This window comes from Dacryopinax primogenitus (assembly GCF_000292625.1).
Source record: "Dacryopinax primogenitus strain DJM-731 SS1 chromosome Unknown DACRYscaffold_1, whole genome shotgun sequence".
Classification (NCBI taxonomy): Eukaryota; Fungi; Basidiomycota; class Dacrymycetes; order Dacrymycetales; family Dacrymycetaceae; genus Dacryopinax; species Dacryopinax primogenitus.
Genome location: NW_024467198.1, coordinates 1,589,404 through 1,613,991, shown reverse-complemented (window position 1 = coordinate 1,613,991; position 24,588 = coordinate 1,589,404). Strand labels below are relative to the sequence as shown.

The 24,588-nt window shown below is 52.6% G+C and overlaps 10 protein-coding genes across 10 annotated transcripts; 6 read left to right on the top strand and 4 right to left on the bottom strand.

Moving 5' to 3' along the window:
- Positions 1-1,870: 1,870 nt before the first annotated feature.
- On the bottom strand, positions 1,871-3,617 carry DACRYDRAFT_97925 (Bet v1-like protein). Its single transcript, XM_040777492.1, has 4 exons — positions 3,258-3,617; positions 3,000-3,209; positions 2,519-2,948; positions 1,871-2,465 (listed from the first exon to the last, which is right to left on the bottom strand). Exons 1-3 carry the CDS (start codon positions 3,601-3,603, stop codon positions 2,560-2,562), a joined length of 945 nt encoding a protein of 314 aa, XP_040633400.1. The 5' UTR covers positions 3,604-3,617; the 3' UTR covers positions 1,871-2,465; positions 2,519-2,559.
- A 663-nt stretch (positions 3,618-4,280) lies between these two features.
- Positions 4,281-5,716, top strand: DACRYDRAFT_86200 (uncharacterized protein; the record flags this gene model as incomplete). Its single annotated transcript, XM_040776765.1, has 7 exons — positions 4,281-4,369; positions 4,395-4,533; positions 4,590-4,659; positions 4,704-5,192; positions 5,247-5,422; positions 5,472-5,607; positions 5,664-5,716. The coding sequence occupies 7 exons, from the start codon at positions 4,281-4,283 to the stop codon at positions 5,714-5,716; spliced, it is 1,152 nt and encodes a 383-aa protein (XP_040633399.1).
- Positions 5,717-8,581: 2,865 nt separating this feature from the next.
- On the top strand, positions 8,582-11,413 carry DACRYDRAFT_73990 (general substrate transporter). The gene is made up of 6 exons (XM_040776041.1): positions 8,582-9,799; positions 9,850-9,964; positions 10,011-10,078; positions 10,126-10,276; positions 10,325-11,115; positions 11,167-11,413. Exons 1-6 carry the CDS (start codon positions 9,454-9,456, stop codon positions 11,358-11,360), a joined length of 1,665 nt encoding a protein of 554 aa, XP_040633398.1. The 5' UTR covers positions 8,582-9,453; the 3' UTR covers positions 11,361-11,413.
- Positions 11,414-11,434: 21 nt separating this feature from the next.
- Positions 11,435-11,746, top strand: DACRYDRAFT_103449 (uncharacterized protein; the record flags this gene model as incomplete). Its single annotated transcript, XM_040767757.1, has 1 exon — positions 11,435-11,746. One exon carries the CDS (start codon positions 11,435-11,437, stop codon positions 11,744-11,746), a length of 312 nt encoding a protein of 103 aa, XP_040633397.1.
- Positions 11,747-12,350: 604 nt separating this feature from the next.
- DACRYDRAFT_44494 (uncharacterized protein) lies at positions 12,351-13,334 on the top strand (the record flags this gene model as incomplete). The annotated part of the gene is made up of 2 exons (XM_040774581.1): positions 12,351-12,690; positions 12,796-13,334. The coding sequence occupies 2 exons, from the start codon at positions 12,351-12,353 to the stop codon at positions 13,332-13,334; spliced, it is 879 nt and encodes a 292-aa protein (XP_040633396.1).
- Positions 13,335-13,633: 299 nt separating this feature from the next.
- DACRYDRAFT_45334 (uncharacterized protein) lies at positions 13,634-13,934 on the top strand (the record flags this gene model as incomplete). Its single annotated transcript, XM_040774637.1, has 2 exons — positions 13,634-13,745; positions 13,798-13,934. Coding segments are annotated over 2 exons (249 nt in total), but the record flags the coding sequence as incomplete, so codon positions are not given.
- A 765-nt stretch (positions 13,935-14,699) lies between these two features.
- Positions 14,700-17,894, bottom strand: DACRYDRAFT_113194 (uncharacterized protein; the record flags this gene model as incomplete). The annotated part of the gene is made up of 3 exons (XM_040769584.1): positions 14,700-15,088; positions 15,141-17,534; positions 17,587-17,894. 3 exons carry the CDS (start codon positions 17,892-17,894, stop codon positions 14,722-14,724), a joined length of 3,069 nt encoding a protein of 1,022 aa, XP_040633394.1. The 3' UTR covers positions 14,700-14,721.
- Positions 17,895-18,257: 363 nt separating this feature from the next.
- Positions 18,258-20,135, bottom strand: DACRYDRAFT_44436 (iron permease; the record flags this gene model as incomplete). The annotated part of the gene is made up of 4 exons (XM_040774574.1): positions 18,258-19,284; positions 19,343-19,637; positions 19,686-19,813; positions 19,861-20,135. 4 exons carry the CDS (start codon positions 20,133-20,135, stop codon positions 18,258-18,260), a joined length of 1,725 nt encoding a protein of 574 aa, XP_040633393.1.
- A 1,175-nt stretch (positions 20,136-21,310) lies between these two features.
- On the bottom strand, positions 21,311-21,838 carry DACRYDRAFT_103445 (uncharacterized protein; the record flags this gene model as incomplete). The annotated part of the gene is made up of 1 exon (XM_040767756.1): positions 21,311-21,838. The coding sequence occupies one exon, from the start codon at positions 21,836-21,838 to the stop codon at positions 21,311-21,313; it is 528 nt and encodes a 175-aa protein (XP_040633392.1).
- A 101-nt stretch (positions 21,839-21,939) lies between these two features.
- On the top strand, positions 21,940-23,242 carry DACRYDRAFT_86198 (GroES-like protein; the record flags this gene model as incomplete). Its single annotated transcript, XM_040776764.1, has 4 exons — positions 21,940-22,024; positions 22,086-22,369; positions 22,515-23,015; positions 23,066-23,242. The coding sequence occupies 4 exons, from the start codon at positions 21,940-21,942 to the stop codon at positions 23,240-23,242; spliced, it is 1,047 nt and encodes a 348-aa protein (XP_040633391.1).
- Positions 23,243-24,588: the final 1,346 nt, after the last annotated feature.

Genomic DNA, 24,588 nt, shown 5'->3' with positions numbered 1-24,588 from the left:
GTATTCCACATCTCGGACTGATCTTTCAGTTTCTATCGAGGATCGTGTTATGTTACTTACCGCTCCAGATCTTGCGCAGGAGGAACGCCGAGGATTTCAGTCGGTTTTCCCGCTTCGTCCCGACTATCTCCCAGATATAATATTCTTGGCTTGCGACTGGCTGTGATAGGGGATGATTTATCTGTTTCACGATGTTAGTCTCAGTCCTTCGAACGCCACAAGCATGGACAGCCATTTGCTCGCGCTCGTCACTAAGGGCTTTGTCTGGCCATTTGAACTCCCACGGCTGGCAAAGCTCCTATGGGCAGTGATCGCACCATTTGACGAGTTGGCATGATCACGTCGGAAGTTCTCTTCAATGAAGTGGCTGAATTGCACCGACCGAGGGTTGGCTTGTAGGAAGCTCTATTTCATGATGCGACCGTTCATAACAAAACTCCCCCGTCGATCAGTCTTTCAGAACAATATTGCTCCATTAATGACGGTGTGCCAGTTGGTGCTTTAGCCGTATACCTTAACCAACAACAGCGATCGCGAGCCTAAGAACTCCATTACACAGAGATCAGAGGTGGCACCTACTACGCCGCTGAATTAGCAGCTACATCATAAATCATCATATATCGTTCCCGACATATTTGGCAACAATGACTAATAGTAGTACTCAATCCTCGCTGTTGAGATCCTATAAATCCGTATCGTCCGTATCCGGTAGAGGAACAATGTGCATCAAGTCGAAACCCAGACGTCGATTGACATCCACGTACTTTTCCGATTCCCATACTCTGCCCCGCATGTGGAATATGTTGAATTTGATGCCCTTCTCATACGTTCCTCTATGAAAATCAATGATGCGAAAGATCCCATTGTCGTCGCAAACAACATTTCGGGGATAGAAGCTTCCTTGCTCAATCCCAGCAGTTTCAAGCACAATGGCAGCGTTGAGGATCTGCAACCTTTCCATTCTGTCAGTTTCACACTTTTACGAGCACATTGGCAGCTCACTTTTTTTGAATGTCAAGATCGAAGTTGCGAAGTGATTGGCCGGAGTATGCTGTGATCAGAACGCTATGGCGATCAGTTGTGAATAAACCAAAACACCGGGGTGCTGGCCCCCCTTCAAGGCCAGCACGACGGATGTGTTGATAGATCTCAAACTCATCTCGTAATGAGTTCCGATAAGAATAGCCTGTGGCCACCTTCACCGCCAGCTGTTGATTCGCCGGCGTAGTGGCGAGATACACGGTACCACAGGTCCCAGAACCAATTTGTTTTGTGGCGAGAACCATCGGCAAGGAGTGCACCGAACCTTCATTAAGGCATGCACTATCCATAGACTTGTCGCCGGATTTCCAAGCAGACATGATATACCATTCGAGGATTTGTGAAGAACTGTGGCCCGCAAACGCTATAACAAGCTTTGATGTCGTTAGTGCAAGGTACGGCTAGTGCATGCGACGGGAGTACCTGTTCGACACCTTCAGCTTCCAGCCGCCTTGGCCGTATACCATTATCTGCTCGAACAGGATCGGGCATGTTGTCAATGATCACGGAGGTTTGTATTTGTGCCTGAATTTTTGACAACTGTAGGGAGACCATGGTTGGAAGTATGAGATGTCGCTGCGCATAGGGAATAGTGTCGGAACATTCGATAATCATCCTGCCTTTGGAGTCCGGAGCGCAATGAAGAACAACAGTCTGAGAAGGACAGGTGATGACGATATGTGATGATTCGGAGACACCGAATTGATGAGCGACCTGGGCAAAGAATTAGTACAGTTAGCAGGGAGCGCAGTGAGAATGTACAAATTCTAGGAGCTCTTGAAGCGCTGATATAGGGCCAAGCACCCCAAGAGAGAGTATTGTCGTTTCTTGTTGTGCCAACTGAACTAAATCGACAAGAAATCCACCCGCCGCGTCCAGGAGGCCAACCACAACGATTTCGCGATGATTTCGAGTGGTCTTGATTTTATAATTAACTTGGTCCCTGTTATTCTGGCACCAATTTGGGGTAGCTGACGAGTTTTGTATACAAGTAGCGGTGCAGCATGAGTTTGAGGGAGGAGGGTTGTTGGTATCGAGTAAACTGCCGTTGGAAGCTCGGCCCAATACGTCGTTCGTAACTGCCACAGTCGCGTCGCATAAGGACTGCGTGCGGGACTTGACCGACTCGGTCATTGCCGAAGATTCGGTCCATGACTGAATTTTTTCAAACGACTGACTGTTTCAAATGGACTGACTGTTTCAAATGGCCTTCGACAACGCCTTGGGTTCACCCACAATGTCGAACCCTTAGCGGCTGGGTCGCGTTCGGATAGTCCATTCCAGCACGGCGCAGGATCCGGCACCAGACAATTTTTTGACAGCCCGGCCGCGCCAAAACAATGTGGTGATGACGCGGAAGACGGAAGTGTGATCACGTGACGCATGTGTTTCAGTTTGATAGCGGGACACTTTGCCTTCTAGTCCTGAATTTGTTTGTCAAGCAGACGGATCATGCTCATATTATAAATCACGCAACTGACAATCACTTGAGTCCTATGCCCCTTGCACAAGGCGTCCTCACACCGCAGACGCGGGTCCAACGACCAGCTCAAACTTCTTCCCACTTGCCTCTGGGGCGACTTTCACCACCAGCTCGCCTTGCCTCTTGATCAGCTGGACGTTCCCCGCTTCGTCTCCCTCTAATCTTGCCTCCCATCCATCTCGGAACATCCGTTTCTCGTCCACAGCGATGTTGAACTCCTCATCCCCCTTGCTCAAAAAAACCGCCTGCCATTCTTTCTTGTCAAAGGTGAAGGTTTCCTGACACAGCTCCGTTTTCTTGAGTGTGGAGACGAGCGGGGGAGCCCCTGCAGCGAGATAGAAGTCCCGTGCTTTGGCAACACACAGCGGGATCTCGGTCGCGATGCGGTCCTGGATCCAGGCAGGGATACTACCGTTCAAGTTGACTGTATGAATTCAGCATACAGAGCGCAAAGTGTAGAGCGGGAAGGACGGACTGTGCACAACGTAGGTCACCTCTGTGTCGTCCCCGTTACGCATGAGCGTCCAACCCGCAAAGTCCAGCGTTGCGCGAACCTTCCCGTTCACGGGAGGCGTCTGGTCGGTATCCGGCACGGAGGTCTGAACGTTCTGTACCCAGCTGCCGTCGTCTGCGAACTTAGTCGCTTGGGCCCCAACAATGTCCCTCCCAGAGACGGGCCATGTTCCTGCACGCATGTGAGTATCTCTCCCAAGCAATCAGAAATAGGGCTGACCTTTTTGTCCAGTGTAAAACTTGCCCTCGCTCTGCGCGTACTTCTCGAGCGAGAACCCCGTCTCAAAACGCGCGTCCCAGCGTTCCCTGCACCCAGGGAGGGCGATCGCCTGCAACATCTCCCTCGGCAGTGTGCCTTGCACAACACCCTTCCCACGTACAATGGGTAATCCCGAATCAGTGTATTTCTTCTCTAGAAGGACGTCTTCCTGGGTGCCGATGGTTGACCAGCCTGAAGAGGAGGTCGTCTCGGTCTGCACTTTTGCGAGGGCGATCTCGAGGAGGGCGGTATAGGGGTTGGGGATGTACCCGTTCGGAGCTGGGTCGGTAGGCTGAGGGAATGACATGGTATGAAGATGGGAATGGGGTGTGATGGTGTGGGTATGAGTGCATATATCTACCGTTGGGTTGCATTCACATCAATTCGTGGCAATGGGTGTTGCTCGCACTCCTCGGCTCCGGTCCCAGCTCCGGTCCCATGAACCCTGGAATTCCGTTCGTGCCGGGGAGCATGTGAATTTCAGCCACGTGCATCAACCAAAGTTGCCTTGTGGTGATGCGGAGGTTTGCAGAGCGCCGATGTAGCCGAGACTCTCCTCTTTCTGACGTCGATAATCATCATCCCAATCCGAACTGGGCGGGCGTTTATCGCATCCACGCACCGCAGCACCTCCCCACATCGGACGGCCTACTCTTTCTCTTTCTCTGCTTCACTTCCCACAACCTGGACAAATGACGATGAGAAGGGCACAATGCGCACACTTCTCATCTCATTATGCCTACTCAACGGCATATCGGCGCTGACATTGCTCGACTCCTACTCCCCTTCTAGTCTGCTCACCAACGCCTGGGTTGGGGGCATAGTGGCTCTGCGTTATCTCACCTCCCATTCACTTCCACCTGCATTCCGACCCGCCCTCAGAAACCTACACAAGCGCATTACCGAGCCCGCATACCATCAGTGTGTCCTCTCCAAGACACCGGGGAACAATGTTCTAGGTGCCAACGGTACCGCACCAGCAACATGGGGTATCGAGACCCAAACAACGACCACGATCACGCGGAGCATCCCCACTGGGGCGATTTCAAGCACAGATCCTACCACGAGCACGAGTACGTCCTCTACTTTTAGTTCAAGTACCTCGACCAGCCAGGCGAGCTCGTCGGCTGCGCCAACACCAACCACTGCTACTTCAGATCCGCCTCCTTCGACGACTAGTACCACCTCTTCGACTTCGCCATCTCCAAGCTCGATTTGGAACCTTGTTGAGTCTTTCGTACGCCTATTTCTTAAAAGCCGGGTTTCGCGTTCCTTCACTTATGCATGACTCAGACTGGACAGTCATTCTTCAACGGGTTCACCTTCTGGGACGAGACAGTTGACGGCGGTGACCCGACGCATGGTACGCCTCTTCCCCCCACCTGCCCTCCAACTCACATCTCCCAGGTCTGGTTGACTACGTTGGCTACCAAACCGCGCAAGACCTCGGCCTAGTCAGCATCAACCAACAGCAACACGCCGTTATCTCCGTCTCCACCGCTGCAATAAACAGCACCGTTTCCCGCCCTTCGATCCGGATCAGCACTACGCGCACCTTCACGGGTGGGCTTATCATCGCAGATATCTACCATATGCCTACCGGGTGTGGCACTTGGCCTTCATTCTGGACTTGTGGACCCAACTGGCCACAGGGAGGAGAGATAGACATCATCGAAGGCATACATCAGGCGTCGATCAATACCGCGAGTATACATACAAACCCAGGATGCTATATGCCCGCGAATTATGGTGCAAGCGGGAGCTTGCTCACGCAGCCGCCGACGGGACTGGACTGTTCTGCAGCGGATACGAACGATGCTGGGTGCGGGTTAATCGCTAGTGGGCAGAACACATACGGGGCAGGGTTCAACACTGCCGGAGGGGGAGTGTATGCTAGTACGTCTCTTCCCCCCCCTACCGGGTTTTGGAAATATGTTGATCTTAGAACAGTGCAATGGGACGAGACGGGCATATACTCGTTCTTCTTCCCACGCGGAACGACCCCTGCGGACATTACATCCGGGTACCCGAACCCGTCCTCTTGGGGCGAACCCGTTGGTGCTTGGCCTGCGAGCACTTGCAACCCCTACCAGTTCTTCTACAACCATGTGGCTATATTCGATACTGTGAGTGTCCCCTTCTTCCGTTGTGTGAAAGAGCTGACCCGTGGGAAAGACACTATGCGGAGACTGGGCGGGCGCGGCGTGGTATGGTACTCCCCTAGGGCAGAGCCAGAATTGTGCCCAGATCACGGGTTACTCGGACTGTAACAGTTATGTAACAGCGAACGGGAGCGCGTTTGCCCAGGCTTGTGAGTCATCTTATCCCTATCCTCAAGTGAGGGAGCAGTTGTCGACGGACGAGCAGATTGGGAAATCGCGAGTGTGGCGCTGTATCAAAAAGCAGGCCAGGGTGCATAGTGCAGATCCCCGTTGGGCGAAGATGTATGTATCTACAAAGACGAGGATGGGGGATATACGATGCAGGAGAGGAAAACTGTTGTATTGTATTGTAACGTACTTCTCTTCATTCGGGACGAAAACAAGGACTGGCTGTAGATATATGCTAATTTTATTAAGACACAGCTTGGATCTTCAAATACGGGACTGCTGTCTTGAGTTCGCAAAAGGAAATGAATCCTATCAAGATGACTCCTTGACAGGGTGGGAGGCAGAGCTTGTGGGTTAGAGGATTCTATCCACGAATAATCGTCTGCGATGACAAGACGTATATCGAATCGTCGACTTCCATGGAGTCACCTGCAGCAGGACGAGGCTACCTGTCAAAAGCAAAAGGGGACCAACTGTAGTTCTATGCAGAAGAAAATGAGTCACATCGGCTGGATGGTTTTGGGCAAATGAGTGGAGATACATTGTCCCACTTTCCAAAACAGATTAAATATTCCGATCTGCTCGAGGTTGTTCGAGTTTGTCACGTGAAAGCCTGACGTTAAAAGGGTCCACATCAAAATCTGCTCCCGGGTTCTTGTATGCAGATGGAGCGAGAAGATGAGCGAGCCTTTTCACTGATCAACCAGCGTAATTGGGTGTGATAAATGCCAACATGCGAACACATCCTTTCTGCTACTTATCCGGTGGTGCGCGCATATCAGCGGATAAGGCGTCGACTTGTACTGCCTCTGGGCTCTTGCCTGGATCATAAAGTCCTCTTGGATACGATACTGTAACCCTCGTACGCCAGTCTCTTGGAGCAGTATGTCGTCAGACTTGGAGAAGCATCCTTCGAAGGTGTCGGTTCCCGCCGCGTCGGTGCGTGCCGAAGAGATACGCGATGGAGATCTCGTGACTGTTGGGGTATCTGAGGAAGAAGAGAAAAAGCTGCTGAGAAAGCTGGACTGGCATATCGCACCCGTCCTTTGCCGGCTGTACCTATTAAGCTTTTTGGATCGATCGAACATTGGGAATGCGGTGAATGGCTCATCATGGCACTCGCACCCGTTGATACTGACTGCATTCAGGCGGTCGCAGGTCTGATCACTGACCTTCACTTACCGTCTAATGGACTAAGCATCGCAACATCCATCTTCTACGTGACATACGTGACGTGCGAATCGCCTAGTGCGGCCTTCCTCAAGCGCTTCCGCCCGAGTCGGATGATGCCAGCCATCATCATTGCTTGGGGACTCGTGATATTGTTCAGTGGGTTCATGAGCACCTACGGTGGATTAATCGTGACACGCTTAATTCTGGGTTGCTGTGAGGCGGCTCTATTTCCGTGCATGAGTCTATACTTGACAATGTTCTATCGGTGAGCATACTCACCCATACTCTCTTGTTTTATGTTAAAATCTATGGCACTAGCCGACACGAACTAGCGCGCAGGACCGCATTCCTATTTATAGCTGCAGCGCTTTCCGGAGCTTTTATGCGTTATGTTCTTGCTTTCGGATAATCCGGAGAAGGCATGGTTCCTGAATGATCAAGACCGACGGGTGATGTGGTACGGCGTCATGTTCACCCGATACTGAACCTTCGTTAAATCTCAACAACAGAATCCGGCAACAACAAGATGCTTCGTATGTGGGCGACTCAGACATGTCTTGGGCCGAGTCTGTGCGGCGATCAAGGACATCAAAGTATATCTGAGCGGCTTTTCCCACCTTGGAGTCGACAATGTGCTTGTTTGGATTCTCGACTTTCCTTCCGGTTATTATCCAGGCTCAATCCTCACGCTATACAACAATCCAAATCCAGCTCCTGACGGTCACGATATACGCCTGGGCCGCGCTCATCTATATAGCACTGGCCATGTTGTCGGATCGCATGAATCAGCGGGCGATAATTATGATACCTTGTGCTATAATCTCTATGTATGCTCTTCGATGTTTCCGAAATAAGCTATGCTCATATGTGACAGTATTGGGTACATCGTCCTGCTCACTGTTCACCACAATCCGGGGGTGGAATATTTTGCTACTTACCTAGTTGGTACTGGGATCTATCTGGTATGCCCATTCCTTGATTACGACTACGTCTCTCACTCATTGAGCGTCGGTAAGTGCGTAGGACTGAACGTTACCTGGTTTAACCAAAACCAAGCTGGGCATCACAAACGTGCGACGGCAATCGGAATTATGCAGGCCATGGGCAATTGCGGTGGGGTGATTGCAGGTCAAATTTACGTCTCATCAGGCTCTCCATATTACACGATGGGACTTCCTGTGTCTCTTGCTAGAATGTGCTGGGCAGTCTGTGATTTTTTTCTCATGTATCTGACTCTCAGATATCTGAATGCTCGCAAAGATCAAATGACGGCAGAAGAAATGGAGGCGATGGATGCTAATTCCGTCAAGGGAGATGCACACTACTCGTTCAAATTCTGCTACTAGCACCGCAGTCGATAGACAGGCTTGGTAGTTTGATAGGTATGTCTGACTAGGGCGTCTTATTGTATGAGACCTGACGATGAATAATAGGCAAAGGTCTTGCGCTCGTGTAGTTTTCTCACGGGTAAATCCTACGGCGTTTGCAGGAACATTTTACTCCAAATGGCTATCACATCAACAGCTCGCACTGCATGGAGATCAGTTTTTTCACTACGTAGCGAGATAGGAACCAATTCCGGTCCCCGGAATCTCACTTTGGATTGAATGATGATGAAAGCATCAAATGCCTCTTAGAAATTTTGACATTCGGCCCGCCTGTATCGAAAGAGCTCTTCGGGTTCGGATCTCAGTCCGGTTGGTCCATCAGTCAAGTGAGTTGGTCAGAAGACTCCCTTTGAGTACAGCTGAGTTCAAAGGAAGCCGAGCTCCGTGGTAGCCTGGCGAAGAAGCGCTCAACCATGCATATGTGCCTGGCCTAGAAATTTGTATGCAACCACCCAGATACGACGTGAGAGAGACGTGGGAGCACGAGATGATGGTCTCGGTTTCTCGGTCCGCCTTAATTCTTCCCACCCATGAGCATCAAAGACGTGTTCAAGGTATGGAACAATCGATGCGGAAAGAATTGCTACTGCGGTTCGGAGGGCGGCGCGTTATCGTCCCGAATTGTGCGCCTGACTCATGCAGTCTAAATAGGAACTACCGGACCTCAACTCATTCCATCGTCGTCTATCGTGGGATTAAACAATTGCCGGCGACTTGGCGACTTGCGTAGGCGATGAAGCAGCTTCCAACCTCGTCCAACCTGGATAACATTGTAACTTGGTCCCGTGCGTTGCAGCTGCGCGACAGACGATCGAGGACGAATGATATGCGTGCCAAGACCATCTGGGATCCGGGCCGACTCCCCGGACATATTCACAAGGCTTCGCACATGGAGACAGGCATTCTTCAATTGACCCCTAAAGGCATCGGCATGGGATGAAGTCACCATACACGTCCTTGGCACGCCTTTTTGGTCTGGGTTTCACCGGTGTTTCTCCCGTGTGCGGGGTTCCCCACAGGGTTCCCCGCACTTGCCGGCTTTGATTCTATCAGCCAACGTCGCATCATGGGCTCGCTGACACGCTTCATGTTCCTGCCCGAATCTCTGCACGCATAGGAATGTGCCTGTTTGCCTTGACGCTGGTTGCTTCTCTACATCCGAGCCAGCACCATATAAAAGTCATTTCGGCACGGCTAGGATGGAGGTCCTGCTAGCGCTGCAAGCTCCTGCACTGCTCCACTTTCTTCAGGTCAGCCTCGCACACCATGTCTTTAACACACCAGGACAAAACCGAAGAGGTCTACGTCGAGGATTCGAAGACCCACGGCAACGAGAAAGGCTCCGACTCTCATGATCCCAAGAACCTCTTTCCCGCCAACAGGCGGATGACTGCCGTCGAGAAGCAAGAGGCGCTGAGGCTTGCTGAGATGGCCGATCCAGGTATTGAGACGTTCTCATACCGTGGCTTCATCCTCGCCCTCTACGTTCTTTGCGTCTGTTGCTGCTCTGGCGATAACGGCATGGACCCCACCGTGATGAGTGCCATCAATTCCATGACCCAATTTCAGTCATACTTTGGCATCGCCTCTAGTGCTGGAGTTCCCAAAACAGGCGAGTCCTCACACCAGCATCGAGCGTTCCTGACCATTGTTATGCTGTAGGCATCGTATTCGGTATTTATACGATTGGAAATGTTTGTTCAGTCTTTCCGAATGCGTACTTGCCCGACCGGATTGGCCGCAGATGGAGCATGTTCGTCGGAAACCTTGTCCTCATGTACGTACTGTCGCATTCAACTCGGGAGAGTGCTGATGTGAGACAGTCTTGGCGCTATGTTGACCGCTAACGCAACGAGTATGAGTATGTTCATGGCTGGTCGATTTCTAACTGGTATTTAGCTTCCTAAATTCTCAACGTAGTACTCACGAATTATGCAGGTTTCGGATGTACGTTTGCCGCGACGAGCGCCAAATCCTACCTTGCCGAAATCACCTCCCCTTCGAGCCGTGGTCGCTTCATGGGTTTACTCAACTCTTTCTATTATGTCGGTCAAATCGTCGCTTCAGGAATCGCTGTTCCTACAGGAAGGTATGAACATGCCCTTAATGCGTCCCAAAGGAGATTGACCATACTTAGATATAACAATGACTATTCGTGGCGAGCCCCGCTCTTTGTGCAGGGTATCCCGGCCATCCTCAATGTTGCGTTTGTCATGTTCCTCCCCGAGTCACCCCGTTGGCTGTACTCTCGTGGTCACACGGACCGTGCGGCGCGTATCCTCGCCGATCTTCACTCTAAGGAGAGGGATGTAAACTCGCCGTTGATCCAGCTCGAACTACGCGAAATCGAAGAAGTCATTTCCCTCAATGATGCGACCAAACACTGGTGGGACTTCCGCCCTCTATTCTTCACTGCAGCCTCCAGATACCGCATCTACCTGTGCATCATGGTCTCGGTATGGGGTCAGCTCTCTGGCAATGGTCTCATCACCTACTATCTCACTGTCCTACTCAACCAAGCCGGCATCACCAGCCCCGATCGGCAACGGGTACTCAACTTCGTCAACTCGATTACTTCATTCGTTGGTGCACTCAGTGGAACCGCTATTGCGGACCATGTCGGTCGCCGCTTCCTCATGCTTTTCGGTTCATGGTGTTGCGCCGCCGGTATGAGTATCGTCGCTGGTCTATTGTCCAACACCGGTCCGCAGAGCGTCATGCGCGCTAATGCGGGCGTCAGCTTCATTTTTTTGTTCATGGTGTTCTTTTCATTCGGTTGGACACCAATCCAGGCGTTGTACCCCACCGAGGTGTTATCTTTCGAGATGCGGGCCAAGGGTCTTGCGTTCCAGACCCTCATCACTCAGGGTGTTTCCTGCATCAATACCTTTGCCCTTCCTTCAGCGCTTGCGGCGCTCTCCTGGAAAAGTATGCCGGACCATCGAATGTCGAGTGATTGTAACTGACTTGATCCTCTAGCGTACATCATTTTCGCCTGTTGGGATGTCGTTGGTATCGTGACTGTGTGGTTCTTGGCTGTCGAAACCAAACAGCTTACATTGGAAGAGATGGACGCAGTGTTCGAGAGCGACCATCCGCGCAAGTTTGCAGATCAGATGAGCAAAGAAGCACGGAAGAGGGTGAAAGAAGATCGTGCGGCTAGGAACGCTTGATGGCTGTTAGGTCCCTGAGGGTGAAGTCTGTGCTCAGGTTTATGGGATACTTGATTTCTGTATGATGATATAGGATGGATGGATTGGACGTTATCTCCATACCTTGGAACACCAAGAAAGTATCTTGTGCTGGACCTTTGCGAGCGGGGTTCCTGGGCCGATGGAGCTTCAAAACGCGCTTTCGTCTTGAAGGACCATCGGCCGCTTCCGTCCCCACCTGTTTCAATGCCCTCGGTTTCATCGTCATCTGGATGTTCGCGGTCGAGACGAAGCAGTTGACACTCGAGGAGATGGACGAGAGCGCAAATCCATGTGAGACGGCTAAGCTTGCCAACAGAGAGGCGAGGAAACGGGCTTTGCAGGACGGTGATGCTCAGCATGCTTGAGTAAGCACCGCCGGGATTGTAAGACACTCCTCAATCTTGTGCTACGACATTGGTCAGATATTTTATTATATCAACTATGAGAGAGATGTTGGGTATTCAATACGACATGTCACGTTGATGAACAAGAACTCATCGGAGAAGAAAGGAAGAAGCGCCGAAAAAGGAGAATTCACGTGCTTCTGTGGGAGCGCAGCCACTAAGATATAACCTCCTCTCCTCTCTGGCTTGCCCAGCTCTGCTCTTTCCTTTTTCCTCTGTAATAACTGTAGCTTCAACGTTGTCAATGGCCTATGCTTCTTCTTCCCCTCATCTGGACTTAACGAACGCTGCAGGACCAAGTAGCGTCCCCTTTCCGCGGGGCTCTGAGCTCAGCCTGCTGGTTGGCGGCGAAGGCGACTTCCACGCGCGTCCGCGGCTCGAGAGTTGGCGTCGGGCGAGCGCACTCGAAGTGCACGATCTGGTGTATGGATCCTACTACTCGTCGAATGGCGGTGATCCTGTTGATGGGGATGCGGAGAAGGCACAGCAGGAGTTCAGGGAAAGAATCGAAAGGCTATATGAAACCGATGCTGGTGTGCAGATTCCATCTCGCCGAAACGGAGAAATGCTCATCCCTGTTACAGTCTACGAAAATCCCCTTCTAACAGCGGACAGCCGTACACTCATACTGTATCTCTACGCACTCACGCACAAGTTGTCCTCCCTTGGTGTCCCACGGCTGCGCCTGTCATCCTTTCTCCCCTTCTTGTCGCACGACCATCCCAAGCCCTTCCCTCTCTTGCACGTCTGGTGTGAAGTGATTGAAACATGCGAATCTGAGTCCTTTGATGGTGCTCGCATGGCGATGCTTGAGCAGACACTGCATATCCTCTTCCTGCCCGAATGGCACACTTCCACCGGACGGCCAAGCTCGACCAATAGCCTGGTGCACCACCCAGGAGATAGTGGAAGTACCGTCAGCCTCCTGAGTACAGCGGCTGCACTGGGTCAGGCGATGGCCCCTCCACCGAAACTGAAGCTGCCCTGGCCTTTCGGCGGGAAAGGAGAAGACACCGGTCTCTCAAGCCCATTCCATTTCCAACTGCATGTCATCACTCGGCTTCAATTTAACGAAGGTGGGAGGATCGCTATGCATAGGGACTTTTGGGGTGTGTGTCGTCTTTCTGCTTTGACGCTGAGAGCTAAAGGTGCTATGATAGATGTGAGAGATCTCACCGAGGCTCTTTTCTCCTTCTCGACCCTTTTTGGATGGTTCGCTCGCCGTCTTATCGCGTACAATCTTATCGCTTTTGCCTGGATTTTTTCCTTGGTCCCTTCGTTCCCTCGACGCGCCTCAACTTCTGTGCCTCCTCACTCTTTCTCCCACAGTGCGATTCCCACACCCCGTGCTCGCACGCGTACTTCCACCTACACCGGCGCTGGAGGAGCCGTGAGCCCTATCTTGCGTACGACTACGTCATTCACTAGAGAACAAGAGGGGATACTTTCTGCTGGTTTGGGACTCAGCTTTGGGGCTGGGGCCCGGAATATGCAGGTTGGGGATGGGGCAGGGCAAGCGCCGGATACGGATCGGGATTCTATGTCCTGAGGTTTCGGGGCTCAACTTTGTTATTCTCTATGTTGTTTCATTATTTGTAAAGTATTATGTGCAGAGCGTCCCTTGATGTCTGTAGTCAAGAACGAAATGAACAAGTAGCAATGATAACGACTTTTAGTCCTGATGAACATGTGATTCGCTGGTCTGCTTCCGTCTAACTATCGTGAACCCTGACAGGCCAAAAAGTTGACGCTCCCTCACTGGCTCACGCACGCCAACATGGTCCGGATACGAAAGAGTTCTGTTTTTCTTTAATCAGATGTTTATCTCAGCTGATTTGAAGTACTTCAGAATCAAGCAAGCGTGGTACGACGAATCAGAGAGAAAAAATCAAACGTAAAGTCGCTGAGCACCGTCACAAGTCAAAGAAGGAAGCGAAGAAAAACGTTCAATGGAAGTCCCGTACGTTTCCTTCAGCAATTTGATATAGCCGTATAGATTAACGGCTATTCAGGAAAGCAGAAAGACCCAGGAATTCCTAATTCCATGCCTGCTAGCATGAGGGCGCAGGTTTTAGCGGAGGTAGCGGAGCAGCGACGGATTGTAGGCGATCTCTTGCCCAGCATTGGGCCACGGAGTGAACTCACTTGACGAACAGGCCGACGAGGACAAGCGAAGACGACAAGAGGCGAGGAAGGCTGCTCGGGCTGCTGACAAAGGTGAGAAGGAAGGATCTAAGCGCAATGGCAACAACGCCTTGGTCAACGGCACAGTACTTGCCCTGTCTGCTGCCGAAATTGTCGTTGATGAGGACGACGAAGCACCACACCTGGCTGCTGTGGGAGAAGACGCGGAGGAATGGAGTGGATTTGGTGGTGACGATGACAAGGACATGGACGAAGAGGCTGACGAGGGGGAGGACGAGGACGAGGACGAGGAGGAAGAAGTCGATGAGGACGATGAAAGCAAGGATACCGAAGCACCGTCCGGATCGAAACCTAAACCATCACTGTCGAGCAACGCCGTCAGTCCTAAAAACCGGGTCTCTAACACGACCACTGATGAATCTCCGCAGATCAAGATTTCCTCTGGCGGCGACAAGAAGGCGAAGGGAACGGCCCAAGTGAAGGAGGGTGAGGAGGCGTATGATTTTGGCATGTTCTTCTCGTAAGCAGTTTTGTTTTTCGTCGTCAGTACATATACACTAGATTGGTGCACTTAATATCACTTACATGCTGTACCACTAAAGCTCTGGATTATGAGATGATGTGATTGTATTGCCCGCAATAGTTCTGTAAGGAGATGGAGAAAATGACAAAGTACAACAATTACTCTGTAGGTAAAGTAAGGGGTTATGAAATAGAATACATATCGTCACGGGTCAGCATTGAGAACACCCGACCACCCAGAGAAATTGATAAGAACCAAGTCATACGCTTTATTTCATTCCTGAACGTGCTCTGAGCTGATCTCTGAGCGTCTGGTTCTCCGTCTGGGCGGCATTAAGCTCATCTAGGAGCTGTGCCCTCTGGCTGACTTCAGCGCGCTTAATAGCATCCACTTCGTCCTGCGACTCCTGGAGCGACCGCTTGAGCTCCGAAACCTGCGCTTCCACCTTGCTCCTCGCTGCCTGGGGGGCATCGGCAGCTTCTGCTGCAAGGGCGAGCGCACGCGCGGACAAGACCTTGTTAGCTTCGCTGAGGGAGTGACAGGTTTCTGCCTGGATGGCCGCTTGCTCTTCGAGGACTCGCTTGGCATTGCGCACGTCTTCAATCTGTCGCTGGAGATCCGAGATTTCCGCAAGTCTGTCGTTATATATCAGAATCTACGAGCATTATACTCACACCAACAACTCACAGCCCTGCTTCCCTCTGGGTGGTGCCTTGAAGCCGCTCCTCCATTGCCCGCACCTGTTTCTGGTACGTCTCCATCCCAACTCTTCCCTCCTGTGCGAGTCGCTGACTCCTTTCCGCATTGGCCTTGAGCAGATCGTGGGCCTGGGCAAACCGGATTAAGCGCTCCATGAGTGCTTTATCATCCACAATGAGAGCCTTGCATCGCTGGACGAAGGTGTCGACAGTGAAGCCTTCCGCGGTGGTGCCGCTGGTGGGAGACGACCGGCCCTTGGCTGCATCACCATACAGCTGCTTGAGCGTCCGGACATCCATATCGCTCAGGCTGCTGTTGCCACCCCCTGGGGCACCACCGGTCGGGCTCACCCCGCCAGGTCGAACAGCACTGGTGGGGCTCGTAACACTCGTGGGTGTGCGGCTCCTGCTCCTTCCAAGGCCACTCTGAGAGCGCGCCTCAGCCGAAGGGAGGAGGTTCCAGAGTTCGGAGAGCGCTGCAATAAGTCGGGCATTCGCACGCTGGGCGTCATCGGCCGTTCCGTAAGGCTGAGAGACGCGCTTTTCTGTTGAACCAGGGCGAGAGCTTGCTTGTATCTGACTTGTGAGTTCGTGGCGCAAGTTGTCGACTTGCTTGCGGGCATCTTCCACCTCTCTTGCCAGCCGTTCACGCAGGGTTTCCACCTCAGCCTTGAGCCGGTGCCGTTCTTCTGCCCATTGCTCTTTCTCCTGACTCAGAGCATACGAGGCCTCGAGATGTTGCTCAAGATCAGCAAGGGCGTTGTCGTCCGAGCCCGTATGTTCCCTGGCGAGCCTCTCGACCCCCCTTTGTATGTTCTCCAGCTCTCCGATTTTCCGATCCTTCACTTCCACCCGAGCAGCCCAGGCCTCCCTCTCCCGCAGTCTCTCCTCCTCATCCTGCCCCGAGGCACTGGTCCTCCCACGGTCTAGCTCAGCCTCCAATTCCAACTCCCGAACCCGTCCTTCCCACTCCTCATTCTCCCGCCTTAGCTCAACCATCTCTGCCCTCAGAGTACTAGAGCGCATCTCCTCCCCTTCCAGCCGCTCCAGATCTTTCTCCATCTCTCGCATATCTTGCTTTACCACCGCCAGTTCGCTTTCCCGCTCCTTCTTGTCTCTAATAGCACGCTCCAGCCGCTCCCTCAGTCCCTTCCCCTCTGAGCGTAGCGCTTCCATCTCCTTCTGGGAGTCTCGCACCTGTTGCTCGAGCGCGGCCACCTTCTGCGCAGTGGGTGTTTTCGGTACAGGGGGTATGACTGCTCCCTCAGAGCCCGCAAACAGATGGGGTCCCGTGAACTTTGTCGGGCCGAATTTTGGTGTACCCGCTCTCGAAGTGCCCGCACTTCTCGCGCCTCCAACTGCAGAAGCAGGTGATCGCGGGTCTGAGAATACTGTGCTGCTGCCGTCGATCGCACTGGCTACTTCGTCCACCTCTTCATCGCCTTCCACTGCGGGACTCAGGCCTACTTTCTTCTCGAGGGCTGTCAAGCTCCAGCTCAATACACCAGCTCGATGTTCTCCCAACTTCCGGCCGACCTCCGCCACTCTCTCAGCGACCTTTCCTATCTCCCGCTCAACCTGCTCAACCTTGCGCACCGCTTGGTCGTATTGTTCTGAGGTGGCCCTGCTCATCCGCTTGTGTGTGGCATGCAGCTTAGCTAGGGACTCAGCAGCGTTGCGGATCTTGGTCTCAGTGCGGAGCTTCCCACGGAGAGCGGAGAGGCGCGTAGAGAGGAGCGCATGTTCTCGTTTGAGATCCTCAACTTCGTCCATGCTGAGCATCTGAAAATCGCGCGCATCGACGACGGCCTGCGAGGCGAGAAGCGAGAGGAGCATGTCGTCGCTCGTGTCCAAGAGAGTGCTCGAATGCTTGAGTCGCCATTCGGGGGTGTAAGGCTCTGGTCCGGTGCGCCCCTCGGAGGGGGAAGAGACAGATGCACGGGGAGCGGAGGCAGCAGATCGTGCAGGCGAGCTGAGCGCGCTCGGAGAGTCGTACATGAACGCATTCCGTGTTGGGGATGCGTTGGGGGTGATGCTGACGCTTTGTGCAAGCCGAGCAACACCATTGGTAGGAGCCGGCACCGTGCCTTTGAGGGATTTTGCGAATGATGGTGGGAGTTCAGGTGCAGAGCTCTTTCGTTTGCGGCGTCGGGTGCTTTCGAGCGAGTCGTTGCGCAGGAGGCGGCCATCGCTAATCGATCCGCCATCTTCCTCGCAGTCTTCGGGTGGGGAAGGAACAGATGTAAGAGCACGTCGAGGCAAGCTTCGTGGACGGGTACCAGACGTAGCAGACGAGGAGATAGAGGACGCATCCCGCGATTCCGGCCGACGAAAGAGCCCCGCTTTGACCGTGGTTCCAGGGGATGTTGGTGGAGGAGAGATACTGCCAGTTGTGTCAGTGTTGTACATTGACAATTGAAAAGGAAAAAACGTACGGAAGTGTGTATGATGTCCCATTTGGACCGTTCACAGATGAACGATTATTAGGACTAGGAGAACGTGGGGGCCAGTTGGGTCGCTTGCCCGGCGGTAATCCTCGGAACGACTCCATCCCTCCCATACCCACTGACTTGTTGAAGTTAAGGGGTGCAGGTGCAGGAAGTGGTATATCAACGGACGGCCGTGACTTGATGGGTGATGATGATCTTGTGGACTTTGTCGGGGAGGACGCGACACTGGACGCCTGGGACTCGGAGGGCGGGGGAGTGGACGTGCCCCCGAGGAGCCGACGTACGCCCAGCATTGCTGATTGATGTTGAAAGTTATGCGGTCAAAGTAACAATTTACAGTTGAAATCGGTAATGTCGACGAGAGAATGAAGAAAAAAGTGTAGTAGTTGTAGTTGTGTATATCAACAAAGGACAGAGCAAGAGTAGAAAGCCTAACAACAGGGCTTCCTCATTTATCACTTATCTGGTGGCTGTGGTTTGTTTGTTTTTTTCTATTTAGACAGTGAAAGACCCTTCAAGGCACTGTGTCAGAAATCTATATCACGTACCTATTAGCCACTTTGAAGGCATAATCACAAGTCTAGGGGAATTCAGGGCACTCCGAATACACAAAGGCATACGTTACTACACAATTCATAATGGTGACATACATGGGACTATATGAGTACCGGAGATGGCGATCTTCCCTGCTCCGTTGTTGTTTCCTGGCCACGGTTACGACGTGACCGTAATCCTGTCACTGGCTCCGTATCAACCAGGACTTGAGCTTCTGACAAATCCCAATTCTCGTCGGTTTCATCGTGCAGCTCGACCTCTTTCATTAGAACCACAGTCAGCAAACCTAGGAAACAAAATGTCAATAAGACCTTCCAAACAATGCTGAGGCTGGCTGCAAATGCGTCCTGAACTTGAACGCGGATAGAGGCCGACAAAGTGGGGATGACGGGAATAGCCGCAAAGGAAACATCTACATTGCCGGGAAAGAGCGTGAGGAAGGCCGTAGGGAGCCGCATCTTCAGCTCGTTCTGGAGTACCGCACCAGCGATTGTGATACCAAACGTTTGAGCCAGGGTTCGGAAAAAAGTGAACAAGGCCATAGCGCTGGCATTGCGAGACACCGGTAGCGGGGCAAGAATGGGGAACTTCACAGTGGTCCAAACCATGCCAAGACCCAAACCGACCAGTGCTTGGAAGCCGACCCATTTCGCCGTGGGGCTGTCGGATTGGAGCAAGCTTAGGCACCCGGTTCCGATCGTCATCAAGATCCAACCAATCCAGTTTTGCGGTACATAGCGTTTTGTGACCATGGCCGAAACACCACCAAAAAGCGAAGCAAATGTCATGGTGATTGCCAGAGCAAGTGAATCCACTCCGGATTGAATTGGAGAGGCAATGAAGCACGCCTGGAACAATACAGGCATGTAGAAGATTACTGCGACAGCGACGATGGAGTGAAAGAAGGTGGTAATAAAGCCTGCAGCAGAAGTTCGATTGGAGAGGAGGTCGAACGGTATCGTTGGCTCGGCGACGCACTTCGCTTCATATGCAAAGAAAGCGACCATTCCCAGAAGCCCAAGAATGAGGGGCACGATAGTTTGTGCGGAGGACCAGGAGACTTCCACACCTCCCCGGGTGAGGGCAATTGTTACAGAGCATGTTGATGCTGCGATCAGAGCGTTACCACTGTTGACAACCCCGTCAGCATTGCTTTCTAAGCACAGAACAGACGGACACCACTCACAACCAATCAATCCTCTTAAACTTCTGTTTGATGCTCCCGCTTGGAATCTTGAGTTTCAGAAAACCAACGACGAGGCAGAAAGCAAGGAACGTGAGAGGTAGGTTAATGCGGAATATCCATCTCCATGTGGCCTTTTGGGACAGTGCTCCGCCCATAAGTGGCCCGATCGAACCAGCCAGGGCCCAAACAAGGGACATTATTCCCATGAACGCCCCACGCTCCTTCAAGGGAACGAGATCTGCGACGATGATTTCGCTCATGGCCAGAATCCCACCGCCGCCCAAACCTTGAACAGCTACCCAACCAATAAGCCGGCAATAGGAAGAAGTTGGTGACCACTCACTTCTTCCAGCGATTAACATATCCATGCTGGTTGCCTCTCCACATAACACTGACCCAAGGAAAAACAAAGTAAGGGCCAAGACGATGATGGGCTGTCTCCCAAACGCCCCGGCAAGCGCTCCAGTCAATCTTGCGAAAGGTTTAGCAGCAACCACACACCCGACCGAACTACTCACGGAAGCCATGCGGCTGAAGCCAGGGTGTACGCGCTCCCCACCCACGCGAAGGAAGCCTCCCCATGTAGATCTGCTACCATACTTGGAAGAGCTGTAGGAATACACGACGTGTCGAGGGCACTCAAGGACCCCGCCATTGCGGTAGCTGCAAAAATGAGCCAGAAGTCAAGACCTCTTTTCGGCTTGACGGCGGTGCTGGTCACAGTTCTGTTCCTTCTTGTGGGCGGCGGTGGGTACGAGGACCGGGGTGTGTACGTGGGCCGAGGTGGGTACATGGGCACCTCAGCGACCATGATGATATCCGGATCATCATAGCTCTTCACGAAGGAAGCGGTGGACTCCATGAGAGACGAAGGGGTGAGTGGTGCGCATCCTCCCTTTGAGTGAGAGGAGTTATAGGGAACACCGCTCTCCTGCTACTGGTCCGCACCAGCGACTGTTTCTTCTGCGCATTGATCAGGGAGCAATTCAATCACCACATTGAGTTCCCACAAACGGAGCACCTGATGCAAAAAGTCAATGCCGTCCTCGGATGAAGTAGGCAGGTATGACATCGTTCACTAACCTCTTTGAGTACGCCGTTTGAATGCGGGGCAGCGTTGGAAGCCTCGGATGAAGTAGGTCTGATATCACCGCAACCGGAGACAATATTTCGATCGCTAATATGGTACGGTGACTCAAGTCTGGAACAAGCGGTGCAAAACAAGGAGGAAGTCAATGAGCCCCAGAGATGCTGTAAATAGGTCCGTCTGACCAAGACTCGGCCAGAAGTTTGCTCCAGAAAATCTGTGCGTATGGAGAGCATCAAGCTCTCAGCAGCAAAATCAAAGTCTGAAATAGTCTTGATATGAGGTTCATCTTCAGTCAATGGAGTCCTTTGTGAGCAAGAGCTCTTACTGAACGACATGATCGTTCAGATGGAAAGACAGAGCGAAAGGAGGTGATCAATATCTAATAGTGGCTGTGTTTTTGTTTATTTTTATATTCATCGATCCCATCTGCGATCTGGGAAGGAATACCCTCAACGTTCATCGTGTGACAGTCTAGCTTAAGCTTGTTGGAGATCGTCTTTGTGTACTTGTGGAATCTCTCTCGCATGCCCCCTTAGAACTGTCGACCGATCTCTTCCTCGACCATCAGGATCAATGTTACCGGGCGCAAGGACTTCTCTTATTCAGCTTGGTTCAGCTGCGCGCTCAACTCCTGATCTGTGCCGGGCATCTCAGATACAATACACATCTCCGTTTCCACCTGACGCCGCTCCAACGGGTCCCGATTCTCGTCTAGATTCCCGCGCAGGATAATCTCCTCCATCAAGGTACTCAATAGCCCGAGAAAACAAATACAAGTGTGATTTTCCATACGACCCTCATGCTGTCCGCAAACGCTGTCATGACCTGAGTCCCCAGGGACTCAGGCCATGTTGGGATAGCAGTGAAGGAGACGTCCACTACGCCTGGGAGCCACGCCAGAAATCCTGGGAAGGTGTGTAGCCAGTTCGTTCTGCGGCACCGCTGAGCCAGTCGTGGTGCCGAATGTCTGGGTAACGGTACGCAAGAAGATGAACAATGCCATCACGCTGACGTTGCGTGACATAGGCAACGGAGCGACGACGGGAAATTTGACACTCGTCCAGATGATACCGAGCCCACAGCCTGTAAGAATTTCGAACCCAGCGCATCTCGTATTGGGCATGACTGGGCGGAGAAGACTGAGCACGCCTATTCCAACACATGTGAGGCACCACCCGATCAAGTTTTGCGGGACATGCTGCTTTCCAGCTCCCTTCCTGGATAAGCCATCTCGTACTTGAGCGGGATAACATCACCCCGCGTTCTGGCACGCCCTCCCCGCTATTACTCCTCCACGCAATGCCAGGACAAGCCAGGTCACGCTCGCCCCGTTCCTTACCCTTCTGAGGCACATCTCGCCCTGCACGACGGCAGCATGTGCCTTGGTCCGCCCAGGAGAGGCTCATGTTTGACAGCTGGCCGTACATGAGACTGCCTTTGGTCACTGCTGTACAGACCCAGCGCTTGCAACCCTGAAGTACTGAACAGCGTCGGACTTGCGCAAAGAATGACGGAAATTTTGGGGAACAACAAGAGCTTTGTCCTTCGGGGCGTGAACGACGTCGTATTCGAGGAGAAGCCTATCCCAATCCGTACGTGCACATACTCCCTTCTCCTCTCTCTCTCGTCGCATCCGACTTAACGCATCTCCAGTGGCTCCAGATGAGGTCCTCATCCAGATCAAGAAGACCGGCATCTGCGGATCCGACGTGCATTTCCTCACACACGGCCATATTGGCGACTTCCACGTCCGATCTCCAATGGTCCTGGGGCATGAGTCCTCCGGTCTCATCCACTCTGTCGGCAGCTCTGTACGATCCCTTCATCATGGACAGGCAGTCGCACTCGAACCGGGTGTCAGCTGCAGACGGTGCGGTGCGTGTAAGGCAGGCAGATATCAGTTGTGCGACAGTATGGTGTTTGCCGCTACTCCCCCAGTGGACGGCACCCTGGCCAGGTACTACAAGCTGCCGGAGGACTTGTGCTATGCACTGCCGGAGGGGATGTCTTGAGAAGACGGGGCGATGGCGAGTCCCCTTCCACTCCCCTTCCTTTCATGCTCGATGCTGATCCTGTTCACAGATGGAGCCCCTCTCCGTGGCCGTCCACGCTGCGAGCAACATCTCCCGTATCACCGCCGGCCAGACAGTTTGTGTTTTCGGCTGCGGCCCCGTCGGTCTGCTATGCATGGCCGTCTCCCGCGCCCTGGGAGCCAGCACCATCGTCGCGGTTGATATCCAGCCTGCGCGACTCGAGTTCGCCCGCAAGTACGCAGCGACGCATGTCTTCCTCCCTCTCAAGCCGGAAGAGGGGGAGAGCAGGATTGCTCATTCCCGCCGGTGTGCGGAGGGGATCTGCGCGCTCATGGGATGGGATAAGGACCTGGTAAAAGGTGTGGGTCTGGGCGGCACAGACACCGTACTGGAAGCAACTGGGGCAGAGTCCTGCATCCAGACGGGGGTGTATGTCGCCCGCCGTGGAGGCGTGTTTACCCAGATTGGTATGGGGGCGGAGAACATCACGCTCCCGATTACGACAGCGTTGGTGAAGGAGCTGCAGATAAGGGGAAGCTTCCGGTACGGCGTGAGTCTAGCCTTACGTCTCCGTTTCATAGCATCTGACTGCGGCCCCAGTACGGCGACTACCCGCTGGCGATCGCCTTTGCCTCTGCGCACAAGATCGACCTCAAGCCTCTCGTCACTCACCGGTACAAGTTCGAAGATGCGGTCGAGGCGTTTGAGTCCACAAAGAATGGGAAGGATAAGGACGGGAAGTGGGTCATCAAGACGCTGATTGACGGACCCGAGTAGATTGTTGTCCGCTCCTGTTGGGAGTACCGAAAGGAAATTTCTGAAACATAGAAACAAAGGATCATCTTCTTGCTTTTGAATGCCACTTCAATTACGCGGTGAGACTCTGAATCCCAAAACGATAAACATTGAGACATCGACCTCTGCTTTGTGCGTCTCTGGGAATCAGGCACCACACTCTCAGAGCAAACCTCAATGGACTACAATATTGGTACTCTCGTGCATATCAAGCAGCATCCATCCTACCCCTGCTCTCGCGTCTCACACGATACTACTGGAAGAAAGCCGCCACATAAAAGCGAGGCTGGCGTACGCGGAGGAGTGATCATGACGTGTTGTATTATCACGATACACTAACGTATACAAGAGACTTATTCAAACATGACAATGGCAATGTGCTTCATCTATACCTGCTTTCAACCAGCTTGTTACTGGCCGAAGGGCGACTTGTTCTCGACTCTGTCCCTGACTCCATCTCAACTACGATGTCTGGAGCTTTTGATAGATCCTAATTCTTGTCGGTCTCCTCGTGCAGCTCGATTTCCTTCATCAAAAGCGAGGCCAATAGTCCAAGGAAACAAAACGTCAGCAGGACTTTCCACACAGTGCTGAGGCCATCTGCAAAGGCTTGTTGAACCCCAACACAGACAGCTGCAGGTAAAGTGGGAATGAAAGGGATAGATGCGAAGGATACATCCACATTTCCTTGGGAAGAGCGCAAGGAAGGCGGAAGGGAGGCGTGTCTTGAGCCCGTGTGTGTCCACTTGGAGAAAACTTCCGCTCAATACAAATTGTGTTGCTGAGTCCAGTCCTTCCCCGAGGATGTACATGAGCTGGCACGCCGTCATTAATGGAGCAATATTGTTCTGAAAGACTGATCGACGGGGGAGTTTTGTTATGAACGGTCGCATCATGAAATAGAGCTTCCTACAAGCCAACCCTCGGTCGGTGCAATTCAGCCACTTCATTGAAGAGAACTTCCGACGTGATCATGCCAACTCGTCAAATGGTGCGATCACTGCCCATAGGAGCTTTGCCAGCCGTGGGAGTTCAAATGGCCAGACAAAGCCCTTAGTGACGAGCGCGAGCAAATGGCTGTCCATGCTTGTGGCGTTCGAAGGACTGAGACTAACATCGTGAAACAGATAAATCATCCCCTATCACAGCCAGTCGCAAGCCAAGAATATTATATCTGGGAGATAGTCGGGACGAAGCGGGAAAACCGACTGAAATCCTCGGCGTTCCTCCTGCGCAAGATCTGGAGCGGTAAGTAACATAACACGATCCTCGATAGAAACTGAAAGATCAGTCCGAGATGTGGAATACCACCTTACCCACGACGTCCC